General features: G+C 40.0%; 1 protein-coding gene across 3 annotated transcripts in view; it reads right to left on the reverse strand.

Annotated features, from left to right (window-relative positions):
- anks6 (ankyrin repeat and sterile alpha motif domain containing 6) overlaps nucleotides 1-14,940 on the reverse strand; it is a 53,448-nt gene that overhangs the window by 9,396 nt on the left and 29,112 nt on the right. The window contains exons 12-15 of one of the 3 annotated variants that reach the window (XM_078415632.1): nucleotides 13,461-13,528; nucleotides 5,241-5,357; nucleotides 4,032-4,125; nucleotides 3,030-3,094 (exon numbers count right to left, since the gene is read on the reverse strand). In XM_078415632.1, coding sequence (XP_078271758.1) covers nucleotides 3,045-3,094; nucleotides 4,032-4,125; nucleotides 5,241-5,357; nucleotides 13,461-13,528 — 329 coding nt within the window. In that variant the 3' untranslated portion in view covers nucleotides 3,030-3,044. Of the gene's footprint in view, nucleotides 1-2,170; nucleotides 3,095-4,031; nucleotides 4,126-5,240; nucleotides 5,358-12,229; nucleotides 12,328-13,460; nucleotides 13,529-14,940 lie in introns of those variants that run through there. The other 2 variants (XM_078415624.1, XR_013548461.1) reach the window with 2 other exon arrangements.

A 14,940-nucleotide genomic window follows, 5' to 3' on the forward strand; every position in this document is an offset into this window, starting at 1 on the left:
TGTCACAGATAGAGGGGGGGGGTTAAGAAGGCTTTCTGCACATTGGCCATTAGTCAGAGTATTGAGTGTAGAAGTTGGGAAGTTATGTTACATTTGTACAAAACATTAGTCTGGCCACATTTGGAGTATTGTGTTCTATAGACAATAGACAATAGGTGCAGGAGTAGGCCATTCAGCCCTTCGAGCCAGCACCGCCATTCAATGCGATCATGGCTGATCACTCTCAATCAGTACCCCGTTCCTGCCTTCTCCCCATACCCCCTCACTCCGCTATCCTTAAGAGCTCTATCCAGCTCTCTCTTGAAAGCATCCAACGAACTGGCCTCCACTGCCTTCTGAGGCAGAGAATTCCACACCTTCACCACTCTCTGACTGAAAAAGTTCTTCCTCATCTCCGTTCTAAATGGCCTACCCCTTATTCTTAAACTGTAGCCCCTTGTTCTGGACTCCCCCAACATTGGGAACATGTTTCCTGCCTCTAATGTGTCCAATCCCCTAATTATCTTATATGTTTCAATAAGATCCCCCCTCATCCTTCTAAATTCCAGTGTATACAAGCCCAATCGCTCCAGCCTTTCAACATACGAGTCCTGCCATTCCGCGAATTAACCTAGTGAACCTACGCTGCACGCCCTCCATAGCAAGAATATCCTTCCTCAAATTTGGAGACCAAAACTGCACACAGTGCTCCAGGTGCGGTCTCACCAGGGCCCGGTACAACTGTAGAAGGACCTCTTTGCTCCTATACTCAACTCCTCTTGTTACGAAGGCCAACATTCCATTGGCTTTCTTCACTGCCTGCTGTACCTGCATGCTTCCTTTCATTGACTGATGCACTAAGACACCCAGATCTCGTTGAACTCCCCCTCCTCCTAACTTGGTGACCCTGTTAAGCTGGAAAGGGTGCAGAGACGATTTGTGGATGTTGCCTGGACTAGGTGGCCTGAGCAATAAATATGGAGGTTGAGCAGGCTGGGACTTTATTCCTTGGAACACAAGAGGCATGAGGGATCATGGGAATAGATAGGGTAATTGTAGTAATCCTCAACAATCAGAAGACTTAGGTTTAAGGTGAGGGGGAAAGATTTAATAGGAACCAGAGGATCAACATTTTTTTACAAAGGGTGGTGGGTATATGGAATGAGCAGGAGGTAACAGGCAGGTACTATCACAATGTTTAAAAAAACATTGGATACAATAGGTTTGAAAGAATATGGGCCAAATGTAGGCAGGAGGGACTGTGTAGTTGGTCAACGTAGGCATGTTGACCAGTGTGGGCAAGTTGGGCCAAAGGGCCTAGTTCCACACTCTTGAGTCTTAAGTCGAGTTGTAGGGGCAGTTTCCACGTTGTATGACTCGAAGTAATGGATAATAGGGGAAATTGTGTCCAGTTGTTTCACTACCTTAGGTTCCCAAACTCTTGCCTGCTGAGTTGGGCAATACATCAAATAAAACTTTTGGAACATTTTTGGGCAACACGAAATAAAACCTTTTGAACACTCCTTTTATCCTACCTTGGTATTCTATTTTCAATTTGTGTGGAAGTGTTGCATTTGTAAATTTCTAAAGCAACCAAATTCCTTGAGTAAAACAAAACTACCACCATTGACTCAAACAGAATCTGAAAAGGGAATGGTTGACATTTCTGGTCAAGATCCTGCATTGGGATAGTTCTTCCAGCAGTTCTGGATTCCAGCATCTGTAGCCTGTCTCCTCGCTGATGTCCTTCCTCACCCAGGCATCTTTTACTACAAGTAGTGCATTGGAATGGCATGATAACACTTGAGAAAGCTGCTTGCTTTAAAAATGTAAAGTGAGAATTCCTATCATCTAAAAATGGTCAGATGGAATACTTAGTCAAGATGGAAGATAATTGAATCTCCAGTCGATTTGCCTGTAGATGGTGACTTTAAAAAAAAAATCAGGAACAGAAACTTAGATACTTTCCAAAACAAATTTAAGTTTACACCTCTACAGCATGCCACCTTCAGGGTTACCTGCTGTCATAGAGAAGAAAAAAATGTAATAACTTGTGTTAAAATCAATTTTGCTGACAGTGGCAGATTGCTCTTAACCTGATTAAGTAACTTCAGGGGTGCATCTGTGTGTGTACACAACTAGTCCCTTTTTTATAGTTCCTCAATTTATGCTCTGATGCAGCTGTACACAAGGCTTCCAATTGTATTCTTGGTATTAGTAGAAATTGATTTGTTGGCCATCTGAAAAGAACAAGACTTAAACAAAGAATTTATTTAATTTTATTTGTAATAGCTTTAAATTTTACAAAATAAAGAGTGATGCTTGCTCTACATTAATTCTACAGTTGGCTTGTCATGGATGAGCTTGTATAATGAGGGAAATGAGAAATTCATTGGCATAATCCAACCAGCTGCCTTTTAGTTTCCTGTTTTTCTGCATTACTGCAAAGGAGAAACTCCTGAAAATGGCTACAAATGCAGATTTATTATAGGGACAATGATACCCAGCAGCTCCCAGAATACTGGATGCTACCAGCTGTCCAGGAAAAAAATACTGGCACCGGCTGAAGCAAAAGATAGTCTTCACCCTATCCCTGGTCTCCAAGCCAGGTTCTAAATTCTTTGTTGCTGAAGAATATTAAATGATACTGCATTTCTTGCCTTTATAGTCATAAACCTTGGAGCAAGTATAGATAAATCATGAGCATAAATATACAACTTCATCTGAGCCATTATCACTTAGCAGTCATTTATGCCACTTGATACTGATTGCACTGTAAAATATTGTCTGGAAATTTTGAAAGGCATCTTCTGTGCTTGGGTTTATCAAAAAAATGAATTATTAAAATGAGGCAGGATTTCATCTATTGCACAAATGACAAATCTCCATTCTTTAACAGCATTGGACATTCAATGATTCCTCATGATACTTGCACAATTTCTGTTTGAGACCTGAGTCACCTGCAATGCCAGAAGTTATGATTGAGGATGCATACAAAAAACACTAATCTTGAAGGTCAGGTTATGTCAGATTTGTTGAAAGTGAATCACCTGCCCAATTCAAGGTCATCTCTTATCCACTGTTGTAGTTGGTCTACCAATCCAGGCAATGGGAGCTGTTGGAATTAAAAAGGCAAGTTGTGTTTTGCATAGGTAATAGGGCATAACAAAACAAATAATTACAGTAGAAATGGGAAACTTCTTCAAAAAAGGTTTGGCTACTGAAAAGCAAGTCCACCATTTAGTATTCAACACCCATCTGGAGATCTACAATCTGGCTACGTAGCGCCTTTTATCATTGAACACTAAGTATAATGAGGTGATTCCAATGGTACAATATGAAATAAAGATCATGCTGGAAAACATTTAACAGGTCAAACAACATCTGTGGAAAGGGAAACTTAATGTTTCAGATCTGAACATTTGTATCTACATTTTTATAACTATTGCATTTGTCTCTGTTCTGCATAGCTAAACTCGCGTTTTATACTTGGAAAATATTCTATGCACAAGATGTTTCTGTTCAGATCATGTGGCGCTTTTCAACTGTTCAGCCCATCTATAAAATCAGTTCTAGTCATGTATTATGGAATATAAAAAATCTCATTATTAAAACCAAATACAGTACAATAATGAAATGTCTATGGCATTGATACTCAATTATAGTTTCACTGTTATTAATGCTGCAATTTCAAATAGGAACTAGACTAATGAAAATGGAGGCAATACATTTTAGTGGCTTCACAAACCATTAACTCAGCTTACATGTCCTTCTTCCTACGACTAAAAGTTGAACTAAACCTACAGTAGATTGTATTCCTGTTTATAATCGGAGATCATTATGTACATGTCGAAGGTTATCTTATTGCAAATATGTAGGTTTCCAAGGCAATTAAGAATTAGCCAATTAGCTGAAAATTGAATAACATCTTCATCAGAAAATTAGCAGGCTTATTAAAAAAGCTTTATATTAAAAATCCATATCTGACATTTGTAGAAGCTACTTCTATGGTCGAGTGTGATTTAGCCTCCATTCAAGAAAACAAAACTTACATTGCTGAAAATTAAGTTGACGAGAATTGCTGGCACTGCTCCCAAAAGAATGAAAATTATGGATAGTTTCCTGTAGCATCTGCCTCTCCCGTCCCTATATTTGAAAGAAATCTTGATATTTATATTATCCCTGCATCAATATATCCATTACAACATTGATTACATGCAGGTAGCCAAGGGGGCAAATAATAGTATTTTTAGGCCGAGATTGATAAGTTCTTGATTAGGAAGGGCATCAAAGATTACAGGGAGAAGGCAGGAGGTAGTGAAGGAAAAATAAATCAGCCATGATTGAAAGGCACAGTACACTAAATGGGCTGAATAGCCTAAATCTGCTCTTATGATTTATGGTATAATTGCAGGTCATTCATTCTATATTTTAGAGTGGCTCAGAGGTCGTGGAGTGGAGAACGCAGTAAAAGGAGTTATTCCCCCTGCTCAACCAAATACCTAATTTTTACCCAATCACAAAACTATTATTAGCCCACATTTCAACACCATAAAGCTTGAGCATGAACTGAGTCATCGACAACAAACAACAAGATTCAAATGAAATTATGCTTTCAAATTCTGGATATTTTAAATGGAAACAAGTTCAGCAATTACATACATGTGGCTGCAAGCTTCCCCCTTCTCAATCATTCTCTCAGGATCAAGGATGACACTTCCACTCTGGTTTTGTGGGTTCTGAGATAGCTAATGAAGCCGATGAGAGAAATGCAGTCTCTTCTGCAGATGCGGCAGGTGATAGCTTGTGGCCTTGGCGTACAACACTACCATCACTACTACAAAATCTAGATGGCACTCTTAACCGAAAGTTGGTCCTCAGTGCAGCCACTTGCGAAATAGGAGAGTTTGGTCAATTTTCAGCATTGGAAGGGCCTAGAACCCTGAGAGGAATTCATCAAAGGATGTCAGGGTACATATCCTAAAATGGCTGGTTTCACAGAATTGACAAGAGAGTGAAAAGGCATTCATCATTCATAGGTAGACAGCAGCATGAGAATTAAAGTGCCTGGAATTATTATAATGTTGCATTGATTTTAAAAATGTTCATTCTTCATACCTCTCTGCAATATAATCAATGCAATATGAACCTCAGTTGAGATTAGTGTGCAAAAAAAAGTCAATTTGTCCATTAGAAAAGAAAAGAGGACTCTTATCTCCCCCACTTGCTGTAGTGAATAGTGAAGTTATTTCAATTGATACCTTTCCAACATTTAACTCTGTGATTGCTGCCAAAATTTGTCGCCTTGAACCATCTGTCTTTACACCCAGCTCTTTCAAATCACCATCAGTTAATGTAAGAAATGCTTCCATATCCACCTAGAGAAATAAAACAGAGATCGTGCCTTTAGGAAACATGATCATATATATTCTTCTAATGAGCATTTTCCATACATGGTTCTATTGAGAAATGGGCACCATCTTTCCAGTTGCCAAATGGACACCAACTTTTCAGAAACATAATTTAGTCCAAAATTCACTTCAGGGCCTCTGCTATATAGCAGTATTATAAAGACCTACTGCACCTTGAAACAAGTTCATTTTTGAACACAAACTATATATTAATTGCAAATACATTTACAGTTCATAACAAGTTTGCCTTAAACAAGGTTTTGGGCAAAAGCGGAGAATGGTGGAGGAGGATGAATGGGGGTTTAGGGAGGGAAAGGAAGATGAGATAGTCATTCAAATTAATTTGATAATTAAATTAATACAAGATAAACAAATTGTCTGATAATCAAAGTATACAGCAGGATATAGACCAGCTACACAAAGAGAAATGGCAGTTTAATTAAAGTGTGAGTTGTTGCACTTTGGGAAGTCAAATGCAAGGGGAATAGCAATTAATGGTAAGTCCCTTAATAAGTACAGCGGGATCTTCGGGACCAAGTCCATAACTCCTTGAAAATGCGATCACAAGTAGATAGAGTGATCAAGAAGACATATGGCATGTTTGCCTTCATTGGTCAGGGCATTGAATAAAAGAGGGAGGAAGTCATGTAGCTTTATCAGACTTGGGTTAGGCTGCATTTAAAGTATCGGGTGAAGTTCTGGTCACCCTTTTCAGCAAGCATGTGAGGGTTTTGCAGAGGCTGCAGAAGTAGTTTGCCAAAATGCTGCCTGAATTGGATGGTTTTCTCTGGAACAGAGGTTGAAGAGTGACCCAACAGGTCTATAAAATTATGAGAGGCATAGATAGGGTAAACAGTCAGATCCTTTTTCCCCACTATGGGAATATCAAATACTAGATGGCATAGATTTAGGTGAACAGATGTTAGTGTGTGCTTAAAATACACTGCTGGGAGTGGTGATGGAGGCAGATATGATAGTGGCATTTAAGAGACTTTTGGATAACAAGATGGATATGCAGGGAATGGACAGATATAGATTATGCATAGGCAGATAAGAGCTGGTCTTGGCATCATGATTGGCACAGACACTGAGGGCTGACAAGTCTGTTTCGGTGCTGTACTGTTCTATGTTTTAAGTTCTTACTGGAAGAATGGAGATAAAGTTTTCTGCATTTACATAACATTTCAAAGTGTAAAACTAAGGTGGATATTCAGAAGGAGACAAAGTGCTGGCAGAGAAACAAAAGCCAGATGTAGAACATATTTAGGCAGACATATTTGTCACAGATCCATACAGAAAGTTTGTCCAACATTAATGGAGGGCTAAAAGGTCTGTTATTCTGTGTTTATTTTACATACCTGCTCCTGCTACCAATTAACCTCTTCAGATACTCTCAAATATCTATCTCGCCATAAATTAAATTTTGAAATAGTACTTATTTAAAAGCTAAACATTTTTGCTTATTTTAATATTTAAAAATCCACAAATAGTCATGTTTTAAGTGAGAAGATATTTTGTTTTAAGGATTCAAATCCAAGTATAAATAAATAACTGAACTTCCTTGGTCTCATAAATGATACACATCATTTACATGAAATCTAAAATTTAACATCTAGATAATAAACCAAACACATAGTGCCATGTCATATATAAGAAAAGGAAGTATTGCCCTATGTTAAGCAATTAACCACTGGATTGGGGGTGCTGTCAAAATCCGTCCTTCAAGGATATTTATAGGAAGATATGTGGCATGATGACACAGACATCTTTCAAACTACATGATAGAATAAGTGGTAGGCATAGCAAAAAAAAGGCAATTGAATTCAGGATTTAATGTCATCAACTAATAGAGCTCTAGGGGCTAGTGGTATCAAGGGATATGGGGAGAAGGCAGGCATGGGTTATTGATTGGGGACCATCAGCCATGATCACAATAAATGACGGTGCTGGCTCGAAGGGCCGAATGGCCTCCTCCTGCACCTATCTTCTTCTTCTATGTTTCAATAACATCGGAACCATACAGCAGCATAAAATTAATTACTTCCATTAGAAACTAAGATCTAAGAAGGCAGGGAAAGGAAGAGAAACAAAGAATCTTGACTACTTGATTAAAACAAAGGGTTATAAACTTTGGCAAGTTATCCCTATGAAGTCTAACTACTGCATGATCATTTTAGCAAATAGGATAAGACAGACCAACATCCAGTGGCTGAAGCTCAATAAACCAACTTGCTCAAAGATCGACCAACAGCACATTGTTGTACACTCAGTATTTCAAAATGAAAATAATACAAGGTTCAAAAAATAAATCGCACATTTATTTGAACAACACTGGATGGAGAACGGGAAAGATCCTTAAACCCAAGTTTAAACCTTACCATAAGTAAATTGCACAACTTACTCCTTATCCAACACTTCATTCTAAATTTTTTCTTGTTTTACACTCTTCTTATTAGTTCAGTAACTAGATGTCCAGCATCTAAACGCAAATTTCTCTCCAAATCTGGCAAGATTTGAAGAGATCATTACCTTTATCCGTTCAGAAAAATCATCCTGTACTTCTGTACAGGAAGGAGATTGAGAAGTTAGTAACTTGTCAGGGCAATAACCTATCTCTCGTTGTCAGCAAGTCAAAGGATTTAGATTTTTTTTTTTAGATTTAGAGATACAGCGCGGAAACAGGCCCTTCGGCCCACCGGGTCCGCGCCGCCCAGCGATCCCCGCACATTAACACTATCCTACACACCCTAGGGGGAATGTTTACATTTGCCCAGCCAATTAACCTACATACCTGTACGTCTTTGGAGTGGGGGAGGAAACTGAAGATCTCGGAGAAAACCCACGCAGGTCACGGGGAGAACGTACAAACTCCGTACAGACGGCGCCCGTAGTCAGGATCGAACCCGAGTCTCCGGCGCTGCATTCGCTGTAAGGCGGCTGTAAGGCAGCAACTCTACCGCTGTGCCACCGTGCCGCCATACGGATCAAATTATAGTTTTCAGGAAGCATGATGGAGTACATGCCCCAATCAACATCAATGGTGACAGATTGGAATGGGTGGTGAATCAATGGAATTCTTTGCCACAGAAGGGTGTGGAGGCAAAGTCAGTGGATATATTTAAGGCAGAGATCGGTAGATTCTTGATTAGTACGGGTATCAGAGGTTATGGAGAGAAGGCAAGAGAATGGGATTGGGAAGGAGAGATAGATCAGCCATGATTGAATAGCAGAGTAAACTTGATGGGCCGAATGGCCTAATTCTGCTTCTATCACTTATGATCCAAGTTCCTTGGTATTATTACCACCAACAATCTGTCGTGAATCGACTACATTAATGCAACAACCAAGAAGGCACACCAATGCCTTTCTGAGGAAATTTGGCATGTCCCAGTGACTCTTACAAATTTCTACAGTTGCACCATAGGAAATATACTGTCGGATTACATCACATCTTGGTTTGGGAACAGCTCAGCCCCTTTGCAACAGGGGCTATTGGACCATTGCTGTCACCATCTGCATAGCAACCCAATGTTGGCTGGGGTAGCTTGCAGTTAGTTAAAGCACAATGATACCAGGACAGTAAATCTAGCAAAAAAGAAACCCCAATGAGCAAAGGAGAATGAAATCGAATCCACATCTGTGAATCAGCAACCTACTGCAGGAGGTACAGGTTACAAGCCACTACTGAAGTAAATGCTACACCGTGCCAAATCTGATGCCAAATTGTATTAAAAAACTAAAAGAATGGAAGAACAATCTTTGAGCAAATCTTACAGAAAGGCAGTAAAATACTGCAGGAAATAAGATCAGAAGGCCTGATTTTCAATGGATGTATAACTTGGTAATATTAATAAAGTGTGTGCCTGTCTGTGTCTATAATCGCCTGTGTTTTAGTAGGTTATAAAATTAAAGTCATGCTATTTGGTGAAATTTTCTGCAGTATAGAAGTTTCTGCTTTTTTGTGTCAACCACCAGGGAACCTGTATATCCCTTACAAGTATAGAGTACTAAATATACTTGCATATTACATGCTTTTGTGGTGCATTCATTACATTTGAGCATTGAAAGTACAGTGACATATTTAATGTATCGGAGAAACATTGAAAATAGAAAATAGGAGGAGGCCATTTGGCCCTTTGAGCCAGCACCACCATTCATTGTGACCATGGCTGATCATCGACAATCAGTAACTGTGCCTGCCTTCTCCCCATATCCCGTAATTCCGCTAGCCCCTAGAGCTCTATCTAACTCGCTTTTAAATTCATCCAATGAATTGGCCTCTACTGCCTTCTGTGGCAGAGAATTCCACAAATTCACAACTCTCTGGGTGAAAATATTTTTTCACATCTGTTTTAAATGGCCTCCCCTTTATTCTTAGACTGTGGCCCCTGGTTCTGGACTCCCCCAACATTGGGAACATTTTTCCTGCATCTAGCTTGTCCAGTCCTTTTATACGTTTCTATAAGATCCCCTCTCATCCTTCTAAATTCCAGTGAATACAAGCCCAGTCTTTCCTAGCTTTCCTCGTATGACAGTCCCGCCATCCCGGGGATTAACCTCGTGAACCTACGCTGCTCTGCCTGAATAGCAAGGATGTCCTTCCTCAAATAAGACCAAAACTGCACACAATACTCCAGATGTGATCTCACCAGGGCCTTGTACAACTGCATAAGGATCTCTTTACTCCTATACTCAAATCCTCTCATTATGAAGGCCAACATGCCATTAGCTTTCTTCACTGCCTGTTATACCTGCATGTTTACTTTCAGGACAAGGACACCCAGTTCTCGTTGCACTTCCCTTTTTCCTAATCTGACACTATTGAGATAATAATCTGCCTCCTTGTTCTTGCCGCCAAAGTGGATAACCTCACATATATCTACATTATACTGCATCTGCCCACTCATTCAACCTGTCCAAGTCACCCTGCAACCTCCTAGCATCCTCTTTGCAGTTCAAATTGCCACCCAGCTTTGTGTCATCTGCAAGTTTGCTAGTGTTGCTTTTAATTCCATCAACGAAATCATTAATATATATTGAAAATAGTAGTGGCCCCAGCACCGAGCCTTGAGACACTCCACTTGCCACTGCCTGCCATTCTGACAGGGACCATTTATTCCTACTCTTTGTTTCCTGTCTGCCAACCTGTAATGCCCTTTTTGTTAGCTTCTGTCTATCCATGTCAACACCCTACCCCCAATACCATGTGCTCTAATATTGCCCATTAATCTCCTGTCTGGGACCTTATCAAAGGCTTTCTGAAAGTCCAGATACACTACATATACTGGCTCTCCTTCATCCATTTTACTTGTCACATCCTCAAAAAATTCCAGAAGATTAGTCAAGCAGGATATCCCCTTCATAAATCCATGCTGACTTTTTACCAATCCTTTTACTGCTATTCAAATGCGCCATTATTACCTCTTTAATAATTGACTCCAGCATCTTCCCCACCACTGATGTCAGGCTAACTGGTCTGTAATACCTCTCTCGCTCCTTTCTTGAAAAGTGGTATAACATTAGCTACCCCCCAATCCACAGGAACTGATTCTGGATCCATAGAATAATGGAAAATGATCACCAATGAGTCCACGATTTCTAGAGCCACTTCCTTGAGTACCCTGGGATGCAGACCATGAGGCCCTGGGGATTTATCAGGCTTCAGTCCCATCAGTCTACCCAATACTATTTCTCGCCTAATACAAATTTCTTTCAGTTCCTCTGCCTCCCTAGATCCTTTGTCTTCCAGTACATCTGGGAGATTGTTTGTGCCTTCCATAGTGAAGTCAGAACCAAAGTACCCATTCAACTCTTCTGCCATTTCCTTGTCCCCATAATAATTTCACCTGTTTCTGCCTTCAAGAGACCCACATTTGTCTTTACTAATCTTTTTCTCTTAACATATCTAAAGAAGCTTTTACTATCCTTCTTTATATTCTTGGCCAGCTTACCCTCGTACTTCATCTTTTCAGCCTGTAGTGCCCTTTTTGTTACCTTCTGTTGTCCTTTGAAAGTCCCCCAATCCTCTGGCTTCCCACTACTCTTTGCTATGTTATGCACCTTTTCTTTTCGTTTTATTCCATCCCTAACTTCCCCTGTCAGCCACGATTGCCCCTTACTCCCTTTAGACTCTTTCTTCCTCCTTGGAATGAAATGATCCTGCATCTTCTGGATTATGCCCAGAAATTCCTGCCATTGCTGTTCCACTCTCATTCCTGCTCGGATCCTTTTCCAAAAACCAAAAAGCAATTTTAAACTCTGAATAGACTTTATTAGTGTCCTGTTATTGGATGAGCAAACAACAGGAAATTTATTCTATACAATTGTACTACGGTTTCTACAGATCTCTCAAAGCTGGTCCTAGATGTAGAATAAATAATTTGTCCCAACAAAATTACAATAGACAATAGGTGCAGGAGTAGGCCATTTGGCCCTTCGAGCCAGCACCGCCATTCACCGTGATCATGGCTGATCATGCACCATCAGTACCCCGTTCCTGCCTTCTACCCATATCCCCTGACTCCGCTATCATTAAGAGCTCTATCTATCTCTTGAAAGCATCCAGGGAATAGGCCTCCACTGCCTTCTGAGGCAGAAAATTCCACAACTTCACAACAGCCACAGGAGTACGAGTATAGCATTTTCATTAGCCATGGGAACCCAATTGATGTCTTAAAAATCAAATTAGGGTCATTTATATTGTGAAATCATGGCTATTTCTCATTTACTAATTACTCATATCTATTCCTCATCTAAACCAAATAGCTACAATGCTACTGTTAATTTTAGACTGCAGAAAGATTTATTTTTTTAAACAAACCCATTCTGTAAATACATACCATCAGATTCATCACAATATCAGATTGCAGATATTCTGTATTAGATGAGTATATACCATCTGCTTAATTTCACATCTAGAAAGAATTAAAGCGGAAGACTGCAGGAAGAGAAGACAAAGAAAATATAGAAATGGAATAGTATAATCTATTGCATCTTGCATTGAAATAGACAAAATAAACTGCTACAAGAATCAGAAAAGTCAGCCAAACACAGACATTAGTATACTTTCTAAAAAGATTCCATTAGGAAGTGAAACTTAAAAACAATTAAACAGCATAAAATACTGTAAAACAACTGAAAGCCGACATTTACTAACTGAAGGGTCTCGACCCGAAACGTCACCCATTCCTTCTCTCCGGAGATGCTACCTGAACTGCTGAGTTACTGCAGCATTTTGTGTCTACCTTAGATTTAAACTAGCATCTGCAGTTTTCTTTCCTACTATTTACTAACATTTTACTAGTTTGTTTCTGTATCATGAAAAAAAATCAATAATTAAGCAACCAGAAAAGGGTTTTGGAATGATCTGAAGAGATACATGTGTATAAGCCAGTAGACCTCATTTTGCTCCGAAATCAGCAGAAGTTGAGAGCTGGCTCCATTCTTGTTTCATCTAAGCTAGGAAGGAGATATGTGAAATAAAAGACAACAATTTCTGCTGAAGATGATAAAAACAGAAATAAATTGAAATATAATAAACAAAATGGTAAATTAAAAACACCCTGACTAAAACAATGGCCTCAACATTTCAATCAATCCAGCACTTTACCTTTTCGTACTGTAAACGTTGCGTCCTGAAAAGCAAGCTATATACAAATTTTGGTAATATAGCAAACTTATATAGCAAACTTGTATAAGGAACTTATATAGCAAACACCCACGTTGATTGTATCAAATAAAGTTATTGAGTTGGGGTATACATTCTTCTTATTCCTTTTTTGAAGAATGGAAAGATAAAAAAGGCAGGCAACTCCATGTTTTGGACAATTGGGTTACAAAAAAACACCCTTGCAGAATTCACAAATCATTACCCAAAAGTGTAATATACAAAATACACTCTCATTCAATTTATGTGGGGAAAAGAAACATGCACTGAGAATACAGCTTTAGTCCACGGATTATTTTCCAGGAACACAACGTCCCCAATAACCAACAGTCACCTGCAATTGAAGATTTATCGAAATAAAAAGATTACACTCCACTTGGAGTGCTCTACAATATTGGTATTACCTCTTGTTCTTCAAATATAGGTTGATATTTTTCAAGCGACAGCTTTTTTAAAATACTGGATAATTCATCTAGGGAAAATAAATGGTACAGAAATTAGTTAACCTACATTACTTCAACCATCATTGATGAATACTGTTGGCTGTTTAATGATATTTAATTAATTATATTTATTTAGACCATGGTGTTTAATTGTGACATAGTAAAACATTGGAAAACTACATCAGAAGTACTATCTAGACTCACATAAAAGACAGTACCTGAATATAACCTCCCTTACAGAGCTTCCAGCCTTCAAAAACATCACATAATCAATTCACATTTATAATCCCCCCAGGGAGTGCACCTGCTAAGCATGATGCATTGCAATTTTAATACACTCTGGCACAGAGGTACAGCAGGCAAGTGCAAAATAGGAAACCTGCAAAGTGGTGGCAAATGCACATCCAAAATAAGCTCTTTCCTGTCAAATGGTTCACACACGTCTACTTGTCTAATTTTCAAATCCCTACTGTAAGAGCAATAATTAGAACTTAAAGAGCAGCCACAATGCTGCGAAGCATCCCAAGTCCAAAGGAGCAATAACCCAAATTTGACAAGAGTAAATATTAGACCGAAGTGTCCAAATCATCATCTATACATTCCCTCCACAGATGCTGCCTGACCTGCTGAGTTCCTCCAATACTTTGTGTTTTGCTCAAGAAGCACATATCAGGTAATTGGCTAGTAGTGGAATCTCTGATGACAGAATAAGCGAGTTCGGTATTCCGACTGAGCATGCGCAGGTCATAGGACGCGGGGGCATAGAATTGTCACCAGCTGATCTACTGCGTGCAAAAAAAAACTTTAGTTTCATCTGATTTTTCAATTTTTCTTCCGTATAGGTAAGAAAAAACTATTTTCAAAACTGTTAATTTGGTGTATATATGGTTAATTAGTAAAAACTACGATGATTTTGTAGGCTTTTTTGCTTTATGCAGCGAGTTCCCCTCAACTCTCCCCGACTTTAACTTGTCCCGGAGCTGTGGAACCCCCGAGGGTTCTATTACCTGGCCAATCCCTATGTCCCTACATGACCCCCCCCAGAACCCTCGAAACCATACCTCACGGGCGGCCGAACTTCCCGCCCAGAACGTGTACGGATGGGGGAAACCGATACCCCCAGCGTGACAAGAGGCGGGGGGGACTCCGCCGCTGGAGGCGATGGGGGGTCCACTGGAGCGGAGGGTGCAGGTGACGTGGGGCACTTGATGAACAACGACAGCCCGGGACCAACCATAGGCGGCGGAGGCCCAAGAGGTGGTAAACTGGGCGCCGCTGACGGGACCAGTCGAGCAGCCACAGGCCGGCCCCGGCGCGGCGGCTGAGCCACCGACACGGGGAGGTCCTGGTCTAAATGGGCCGGCTTGAGACGGGACACTGAAACCAGCTCCTGACGATTTCCTACCTGCAAGGTGAAGGTTACAGTCCCTCTTTTGAGCAC

This window comes from Rhinoraja longicauda, chromosome 2, assembly GCF_053455715.1.
Source record: "Rhinoraja longicauda isolate Sanriku21f chromosome 2, sRhiLon1.1, whole genome shotgun sequence".
Classification (NCBI taxonomy): domain Eukaryota; kingdom Metazoa; phylum Chordata; class Chondrichthyes; order Rajiformes; family Arhynchobatidae; genus Rhinoraja; species Rhinoraja longicauda.